The sequence below is a fragment of the Acyrthosiphon pisum genome, chromosome A3 (genome assembly GCF_005508785.2).
Source record: "Acyrthosiphon pisum isolate AL4f chromosome A3, pea_aphid_22Mar2018_4r6ur, whole genome shotgun sequence".
Taxonomy (NCBI): Eukaryota; Metazoa; Arthropoda; class Insecta; order Hemiptera; family Aphididae; genus Acyrthosiphon; species Acyrthosiphon pisum.
This window is the reverse complement of record NC_042496.1, coordinates 8,026,980-8,037,844: the sequence shown is the minus strand read 5'-3', so window position 1 is coordinate 8,037,844 and position 10,865 is coordinate 8,026,980. Positions and strand designations below refer to the sequence as shown.

Here is a 10,865-nt window from a genome sequence, read left to right as displayed (position 1 = left end):
CTGACTTTCCAATCATCAAAATATAAACATAAATAAATGTTACAATCAATAATGTGGGGATATAATATTTATATGGATAAACTACCATTGGTGGAACGGTATTAAACTTTTTAGCTTTTCATTAAAATGTACTAGAAATACGTCCACCTTAAAATTAAAAAATACGTAAAATATAATAGGTATATGAAAATTCCAGATATAGGTCTCGTACTCTCGTTAGTTCCTAAGATTGAAAAAAATTTACATTTTACCTGCCATTTACATGAAATGTAAATTCCAGTTTGAGAAGTCACAATATACGCTTCTTCTCGATTTCTAGTAATCCTAGTCGTAAATCCTAATACTTAGTAGTAAATTACTCTTTATAGTTTATACTATGGTTATAAGTTATAACACAGAACAATAATATGGTTATATGGAGTTGGGACTAGATATTCGACGGTCGCATTGGTTGGATGCACTGTGAATAAAATCCCCTCTCGGGGATAAACTGTTGATAGCCCGTCAATTATTATTATTGTGTCCTTGTTATCATGTAAAATAACTTAAAATTTCCAAATACATAACATGTAGCATCCACGACTGAACAATATAGCATTCCTGCATACCTACTACCTAGTGCATTCACATAATATTTTCACATTTCACTTCATCACGTCTATCCTAAATCCTCCATGTTTTGTTTATTTGTTATCAATAATTAGTATTTTAACAACCCATCGTAATATAATTGTCTGATAGTTAAACCAATTTGGTATTATCATAGTAAATAATATCTATAGTGGCTAGTTTTGATTTTTTAAACGTTACAATAATTTATTATATAATATTTAAGCTGCATTCTACGATTTTTGATTTAAATTAATTTTAAACAAAACAAGTAATTAATATTGTTTCAAGGAATTTATTGATCTTGGTAAATATTATTTTTACTTATTACATAATCCAAAATAACTCATTATACCTTTATATAACTTTTTGATGTATCAGGAAACATTTTCATTGTACAATTTTTTCTAACAGTCGCCAATATGGTGAAATTGTTTGCTATGAGTGTGTTGTACAAAGGACCTAATGATTCAACGCTATTGAAATCTGCATTTGAACTGCAGTCATTTGGTTACTTTCAACGTAAAAGTGTGCAGGAATTCATGGGATTTGTAACTAAAACCATAGTGGAACGTACAGCAAGTGCTGCTCGGCAATCTGTAAAGGAAAAAGGTTTGAATCAGTTAATCCTATTAACAAAATTATATAGATAATCAGTGTTAATTAATTTTAGAATATATGTGTCATGTTTATGTACGGGCGGATAATTTGGCTGGTGTTCTAATATCTGACGATGAATATCCTCATCGGGTTGCACATACACTTCTAACAAAGGTAAATTTGTGATAAAATAAATAAGTTATGTGACCACTTTGTGATACTCAAATGCAATATTGGGAAAATAATCTTTTGTTGCTTTTTAATTGGTGGTTGATATGATATGATATTATATTATATACCATGTATTTGCAAAAACTGGGTACACTCCACAACTCAGTTACCTTCATTACTCAGTACCCTATACATATTTTAGAATTCTGTCTACAGGAGATTGATGATCTAATAGTCAAGTTGCATGTCTCTCAAACAGAATTTAAAAAAATTTATAGGGTACTGAGTAATATGGGTAATTTAATTATACAGTGTAGTTTGTTCTTGCTGACACACTGTATATTAAAATATAAGCTGAACAAAAGAGGTGACTAAACAAAATTAAATTTGTTGTGATCATAACTATTTATTTTGTCATGGGTAAACTTAATTTAAATATTATACACTTATCACCTATAGTGTTTAAAATATAAAAATATTGTTCTTATGTGATCTTTATGTTAAAAAATATTTCAAATATGTAGTTTTAAATTCTTACTTCTCTTTTAATGTTAAGTTATATTAATGAAGGTATTTATTAAAAAAATTGCCATTAATGTTATTTAATAATAAGTACCTAAATAATTTATAAATAAATTAATAAAGTTTTCAATTCTTTATTCAATAGGCATTTCTAATTTCTAATTATAATTGGAATTATTGAATAATTATATATTATATTTGAGCTATAATAATTTAATGTTTGCAAATTTATAAGTTTTTGGTTACATTTACTTTATCTGAAATTAACAAAAGTTGCTTATGAGTTATACAGTAGGTTCTGACTACTGTAAATGAATCACACTTTTAAAGTGAAAATGTACCTCTATACCTAATGTGTCTGTATTTAATTATCTTACTAATTATATCTATTTATTTTTTTAATTTAGGCATTAGATGAATTTTCTGCAAAAGTTCCATCTCATAGTTGGCCAAAACTCAACGAAACACAGGTTACATTCAATGAATTAAATGCTATGTTAGCCAAGTATCAAAATCCCAAGGAGGCTGATGCTATGACAAAAATTCAACAAGATTTAGATGATACAAAAATTATTTTAGTAAGCTTTTATTTTTAATACTTAATACTCAACTTAACATTTTCATTAGTTTTGATGGTACTTTTCCATTATCCTGATTACTGGCCGATGCCGCAGCTACCGTAACTACTTAATTCTGTTATCTCGACTACCACCCCGATACTATACCAACCAGACTTTATAGTTCCCTGTAACAACATGGTTACCCTGTGAAAAACTTGAGGTGGTGTTGAATAGCAAGTTAAGGATATTTTCATATTTTTTGTCTGAGCGTAGCGCAGCATGCGAGTGGCCACACGGGCATTACAGTAAATAATTTACGATATTGGAAGTTTAATTTTTTTAATTGTTTTCAAGTTTATGTCTAACTGTGGGAGTGCTAAAGTAGTACCTATGTAGAATAAATTGTATTGTTGCGCAATAAGTGACATACTGAGTGTCTGAGTTCATACTTTTACGAATTTCGAAGCATTGTTATTGAAAGTTATAAAGATAAACTGTTAACCAGAGAAAAGAGATTAAATCATATCTAACAAAGACCGTGTAAAAACCGGGCTGCTTCAGGTAGACCACATCCTATAGCAGATGACAACAGGCTGGTAGAACGCCTTTGCGGGTAGATAGCATGCTACAATATGCAGTCAAAAAGTATTCCTTCTTACTTTTCAATCCTATAAATTATTTCTGAATGATTTTGTTCTTTGTACCATCCTTTATAATCTGTGACATTCCTCATAATAATGTAAATAATAATAATTTTGATCTATTTAATGTTTACCCTTTTTATCTTTACTTAATACCTAGTTAATTATTTTAACCCGCCTATATCACACTATGGACCCCATTTTTTTTTAAATCTTGAATAAAACATGCATTTTACATAATATTTCAATCATTGATTTTTTTATTACTAAAATTTTAAATTGTAAAAATTTTATGAAATAATTATTTGTTCTAATAAAAGTAAATGATACCATTTTTTTATTCTTGAAAAATATAACACTGTTGAAAGAACCTCGATCCAACTAGGTAATGACTTAATATTATATTACACTGGCGTGACTAACGTTGGGTTAATGTCTTCCTAATGTCCCATGGCATATATTATAATCTATCTCCCCAATAGGCAATAATACACTTATATTCTTTCTAGCTTACATTATATCTTTTTTACTATACAGGCGTTAGTTTCTAAATTAGTTCTTAGATATTTTTTTATGAACTGACCTGTTAATTTTATTAATTTTTTGACACTAATAATATTGTACCTAACAATATCTAAAAAAAAAATTTTAATATTAATTTAATGAACATTTTAATATCATATAATCATTACTAAAACTTTTTTAGCATAGTACAATTGAAGCCGTTTTGGAACGTGGGGAAAAACTAGATGACCTGGTTGCCAAATCCGAAGGCTTAAGTATGCAGTCCAAAGCATTTTACAAAACTGCTAAGAAAACGAATGCTTGTTGTCGAATGTAATGAATTTTATTTTTACCACCAATATGACGACTGGTTTTAAGTATAAATAATTTTTTACTCAGTTAGTCAACAAAAATGTGACTACTTATAAGGATATAAAAAAACAATATTAAGGCTTATTTATTACATTCCGATCCCTTCCCAATTTATATTTTTTATTATAATAATCGGAGAAAAATTGTATTCATTACGTTTTATCCACATTTGGGGACATGATCAATATTTTATAATAAATTGGATATAAAATATATATTTTAACAGAAAAAAAAAACGATGAATTTAATTTAAAATTTAAATTAATTTGAAATTATTTCTTGAAATGAAAACCATTTTTATTTATTATTCTATTTTAGGTAATAACAGATCCTGCTTCATTAATCTGATCCAATTAGTTTAGCCATAAATACAATTAAACTAATGTATTTTCTCAAATAAAGTTCAAAATATATTAAATTATTAATTGAATATGCTGATAATCTTTAATTTTATTATATACATTTCGCATATTTATCTTATTTCTGTATCTGCTTTTTTAGAAATTGTATAGGGAATAATTTAAGTTGTAAATTATATTGCGATTATCCATGACATTCTTTGATAAATTATTGTTTTGTTACATACAAATTTATATTTCAATGGCCTTATAAATTTTCTTTTGATTGAATTATAGTATAATAGCTTTTATTACTCATAGAGTAGTAGGATATTGTAGTATAAGGAAAACCTAATATTGAAACAACACTGATTTAAATGTATAGTCAATTGTTTCTGACGTTCATCTAAAAATGAGAAATAGGATAAGAATAATTTCAAGATTTAACTTGATTTTATCTTTTGTATAGTCATAGTGTAATTCTTAAGATTTTACCAGTTTCTATCATTTATAATTGAAGAATATACATTTAGTGAAGAATCAAGAAACTGTTAAAGCTGAAATTTTTTCGTTTATAATATTTTATTGTTATTAAAAAAACAATTATTTAACTAGTTTATAATTAGTTAATTATTTGATCTTTTAAATTATTAGAGTTATATTTATTAATGTCTTTTATTTAATAATTTTGTGTTAAAATCCTTCAATCCATAAAGCAATTCTATTATTCTTTTATGTACAACTTGACAGTGATGTATATAGGAAAGTGACCCCTGGGCCATGGCCCATTGTGAAATTTCAGGTTAAATTAAAAAAAATATATGTCAATCATAGTCCCCCAGCCCCAAAAATTTAATTGGCTCATAGTGAAAATAATTCTTATATACGCCACTGAAATGTGTTTGGATATTAAATATTGTGATATTTTTGTCAGTTAAATTTTAACAAAACGTTTTTTTTTTTTTACAATAGAACGGTTTTGTTCCTTATATAGGTTATACTTTCTAATACGCCCAAATTACAACTAAATGTGGATTTTTAACAAAATTAATTTTTATGAATTGTAATTATGTATTTAATTTCTTTATTCAATTTTAATGTTTTGTAAAATAGTTTGTTATCTATGAAGTTAGTAGTTATTATAATTAATATTATGCTAAATATTATGTAATGTATTAATCTTAGCCTTTTATTGTTATATTTTGTGGTTTATCCAAATATATTTAATATAATGATAACATATTGGCGAGTTGCCTAACATTAACATTGGCTTTGGTTTTAAATTATACAATTTCTATACTTTTTAGATTAATTTGTATGTCTTTATTCTTTAATTTAGGCAAATGATGGGCGTTTTATTTATTTATTCCTAAGCAAATATTTAATTTATAGTTGATCAATACTAAAATGTTTTGATCTATTATGATATGTAATTGATAATTTATAAATACTTATATTATATTGATGGAAATAATAGAACTATAATTATTGGATCATAATAATAAAATATTGTTATTATGAAAAAATAGATTTTCAGATTAGTTCAATAATACATTAATACATCAATGTTTCCCTTCCCAAATGTATTAAACTGGTTAGATAATTAAACCAATATCTACTAATCAGTATTTGAAATAATTTTCAAATACAAAACAAAAAAATCAATTTAATTCTGAATCATTCATAATATATTATATTAATCGAACATTATCTTAAGTGTTGCATTAAGAACGTGTACAAGATACTTCATGTTCGTATTATATTTCGCTATAATATGTTATATTGGTAGGTACCGAAAACGTACTGTTGCGATCGTTGTCGAGTGTCGACGATAAACAGGCAGTTTCTCGGAGCAAAAAATATCTAGTTAAGCTATTAATAGATGAAAACTAAAACCAATATAGAATTGTTCATAAATGATAAATATATATAATATTATTATTTGACAATGAATAAAGAATTAAAGGAATAAAAAAAGTATTCAATAATAAAAAAATGTACCATTTAAAATACCGTTCAAATACTTCAAAAATAAAAGTATTCAATACGGAAAAAAGTATTTGAATACTTCTACTCAAATACTTTACAACACTGCTACTAATTAAGTTATTCATTGAATTATTTTAAAAATATAACAGGTATGTACAACTAAAAATATTTTTTAATTACTGTTGTTTGTTACTTCTAATTTCTAAATTTAAAATCTATATTATATTATATTAAATACCTAGCCTAAATGGGTATATACCATATTACCATGCTATACATAGACTCGGAATAATATTACAGATTTTGTAATTAATTATTTAAAGTAAATTAAATAAAATTAGTTTTGTTACATTTTCAATATCCGTTAAAATAGTAGAGTTTTTTAATCACCCTCCACCCACTAAAAGTTATACGACACTGTATTAACTTCTACATAATATTATATTTAAATTAAACAATAATCATCTCAGTTCCAACTTTCTTCTAGTTAAGAGAACGCTACACCCGCGTCTTGCATGCGTTTTCTCTGTCTTACAATTAGTGCACAACATAACAAAAACTGTTTTTCGCGGGACAACATGTTCCCTTTGTATTTATAGTAGAATTACCAAAATTCCACAACGCATAGGGGATATTCATCGTAGAGTTTTTATTATTTGGACAAAATGAATACAATTAAAGTTATCAGTTTGAGAACATTAGGTTTTTTTTTTTTTAATTATTAACAATTATTTGTAAGTTCTATCAAAAAAACAGAAACGCTACGACACAGATTAAGTTCATCCCTATGCGCCGTGGATTTTTGGTAATTCTACTATATATACAGAGGGAGCATAATTGTTCCACTAAAAACAGTTTTTGCTATGTTGTGCATTTGTAGGACGGAGACAATGCATGCGGTTGTAGCGTCCTCTTAAGTTAATAGAGCTTACTATTGTTTCATATATTTATATATGAAAATATAGGTACCTATCTAATATATAAAAATAGACGTTTGTTTGTTCGTCCTCCATCGACTCAAAAACTACTGGACTGTTTTCAATAAAAGTTATATCAATCGATTCCTTGGGGTTTGGGACTCACAGAGGGCTTGTAGCTTAGGTTTTCAATCCTTATAGGGTGGCTCATACATATAATGTTTTGTTTTGGATCGTTATATAACATAAGTATACACAACGTGTAGCCGTGTAGGTAATCAGAATAAGAAGTTTTAATTTTGCATTTATTTTTATTTTTTTAGGGCAATTTTGGAGTTTTTGAACGCAACATATTTTGAATATTAATTTTAAGATTTTTACATGATTCTTATACAAATTATTAACAAACTATAAAGTACGTTCAGGCATTATATTATGACGTGAATGTCGAATCCTAGATTACGAGTAGTGGCTTAACAACTTGGCTGCCAAGGTTTTTTTTGAAAATTTCAATTGCCTGCCATGAGATTTTATTTGAGATCTCAAAAAAATTACTAGTACTGAATATTGAGACTCCATATGAGATCTCACTGAAATCGATTTTAGTGAGATCTCCTTCCTACGGAGTCTCAATATTCGGTACTTTTTCGTCGGATTTGAAAAGTACAGTGTTGCCACTTTCAGATGGTGTAACAAGCATGCAGATATCATTATTAGTTTTTTTTTTATCAATTTTTGTTTGAATCGTCAAAACTGTTGTGAAGTAAACCTATGAAAAAAACCCGTGGCGGCAGGGAGTTAACTGGTGAGATCTCATACAAGAGCTCATCAATTACAATTCTTGTCTATGGAGCTCATGGCGGTCAACTTGTTAATCAGTGGTAGTCTAATCTGTTACCTAATAAAATCGAAATTCGACGATTTATGTAAATTTCGTTCAGTGTTCATGAGTTTTACTGTTGTAATATGTGTGAAGTTATATATACTTTTTTGCTTTATTATTTTAGTTGATTGATAATAAATGATAAAAGTAAAATGTTTGACGTTGAAATAATTGTTTTTTAGATTAAATAGGCCCAAAACGATCAGTTCTGTTCCTTAATCCATTTTATAGTTCTTTAAAATTTCCCAAAATAAAAATAATTTGGCTATCTTGTCGTAGGTATGCACTTTATACCACTCGATTACAATGTTGGTAATTGATACACATACTCGACAGGACAGAACGTTCGTGGATTACAGGGGTTTTGAGTATAAAAATTGTAAAAAAATATGTGTGTCAATATTCATGGTAATACTTCAGAAGCTAGGTATCATCATGATAATATGCTTCTGAAGTATAATATTAAATAATAATATATACCTAATTGTGTATATTTATAAATATAATAAATAGCTATTACATGTATCTTATTAAAACGTGGTGGAAAGATATCAATAAAAAGGAAACATTTAATACCTTTTCTAGCTTCATATATGTTTTTGCGAGTTAAAGGCTATCAAAATCTGTATTCGTCTGAGGCGTTGGAGGACGCTCCGCCGTACCTATTCAAATTTCAAACAGTGCGTACGAGGTAGGTATATCCAAATAATGCCAAATAATACTATTTGAGAATGCTGCTGATTTAATCAAAGGTCCAACTTTATTTGAAAATCTGAGAACGATCGACGGCGTAGAATGCCAGACTTACCTACAAAGCTTGCCAAAAACTCAACTTACTTGAAAATTACCAACATTGGAAATTTACATTGATCATTGATGGATGCCTCTGCAGCAATTACCTACTTGCAACAATACGAACGTCGAACATTATCTTCGCTATTAAGTACTTTGATTCCATGTTCTCCAACCAACTAGGTATATAAAAGATCTGTGGGAAAAATTACGGTATTACTTGAGTGAAGTCATTTTGCGCCGTATTCGTAGGTAAGTAAGTAAGTAAGTAAGTACCTACCTTTCAAATAGGTACCTGTTAGTCGTTAGCAACTATATAATACATTAACACCATTCCATTTTCGGATCTTCAATGATTTGATAATATTAGGTACCTAATCTAATTGTCACTGGGGATTAATTATAGTTTATTATAATCATAATATTACAATAATTATGTTTAATTACGATATAATGTGACACTATTGCGGTCGCTCATTTTTTTTTGCTATAAATTCAGTTTGGTTCGCCCTCGCCATTTTGATTTTTTTTTCTTTACTTATGTAACTCAACAAGTTAAGAACGATGATGTAATCATAATTTGTCGCTCGCACTTATTTTTTTATCTTTCACATCATATTTAATATTTATTTTATATTACAATAAATACCTAATAATTATGTCAATTGTATTAACATCAACCAGAGTAAACGATATCCTAATAACTATTATTTTAATAACGTATTTATTGAGTGATGTAATTTCTTGTTTGTATTAAACCTAATGAAGTATGAATACTGAATAGTAATATTTATTATACAATTTAAAACTGTCTACGATATTGTTGATATTGTTATTTGTTATCGATGTCCTAGTCACATTCGTTATAATATTATGTACCTAGTACTACAATTTAAGTAATATCTAGGTATAGGTACAGAGTTGATTCTTTAAACAGTTGAATAATACCTATCCATCTATCTCTCAAAATGTTACCACATTAGCATCCTAAAGCACCCTCCTATTTGCCTTACGTATGTGACCGAAATACTGGTTTCGAGCTATTAATAAATAAATATGGATTTAGAGATCAAATCAAGCGTTATGTTTTGAAAACTTAATTACCTAAATCTATATGGCTTATAAGTTATAGCTTATGGCTTTATAGGTAATATTATATTTTTAATATATATTGGCATTTGAAGATAGGTACTAATATATTTATATTATATGCATGTACATTTAATATTTAACAGTAGATATGTAAGTAGGTAGGTATATAACCTAAAGCAGTAGGTAAACTATAAAATATTGTTAAATACAAATATCATACGATATTAGATAGGTAGAAGAATATAGAAATAGATGACATTTTCTTGGAAATTATGCAAACATTAGTAAAAAAAGTCAATATGAGAAAAAAGTAATTTTAAATCATTGTAATCATAATGATACGAAACGCATTTACATTTTTATATATACCTACCTATATTACAAAATTATCTTTCTATCATATTCCCCACCAAAAAAACATTTGCTACAAAAACATCTGAGTACTGTACAGATTAGTCAACAAACTATCAAACGTATTATTTGTTTGTGATGCTAAATGTAAAGAGAACCTTCTTATAGATGAATATTTTAGATTCTGAGTGAAACGATGAATGTATTGATTTTACAATGATGTGTGTTTTTTTTATTTTTTATTTTTTTTATTTTTATTTTTTTTTGTGTCTGTCATCACCTTTTAGGACAGTAAAAGTGCTTGGATTTTCTTCAACAGTACCTTTTTTGATAGGAAAGTGAATCTAGTTGGTACTTTGGGGGGGGGGGGGGGGGTCAAAAGTAAAATTTTTCCAATAGTTTTCAAAAGCGCCGTGAAAAACAAAAGAAAAATTAAGGAAAAACGGGGATTTTTACGCAAAATCTGTTTTCGAGAAAATTGATTGTGTGGTTTTTGGTGTAACTATAAAACGAATGACTGTAGA

General features: G+C 27.5%; 1 protein-coding gene across 2 annotated transcripts; it reads left to right on the top strand.

Moving 5' to 3' along the window:
* Positions 1-554: 554 nt before the first annotated feature.
* LOC100159596 (synaptobrevin homolog YKT6) lies at positions 555-5,629 on the top strand. 2 transcript variants are annotated; one of them, XM_001952125.5, is made up of 5 exons: positions 555-916; positions 1,024-1,221; positions 1,283-1,383; positions 2,310-2,480; positions 3,810-5,629. In XM_001952125.5, the coding sequence occupies exons 2-5, from the start codon at positions 1,032-1,034 to the stop codon at positions 3,942-3,944; spliced, it is 597 nt and encodes a 198-aa protein (XP_001952160.1). In that variant the 5' UTR covers positions 555-916; positions 1,024-1,031; the 3' UTR covers positions 3,945-5,629. The 2 variants fall into 2 exon arrangements, with proteins under 2 accessions (XP_001952160.1, XP_001952152.1); XM_001952117.5 differs by having other exon boundaries at positions 991-1,221.
* The last annotated feature ends 5,236 nt before the right edge of the window (positions 5,630-10,865 follow it).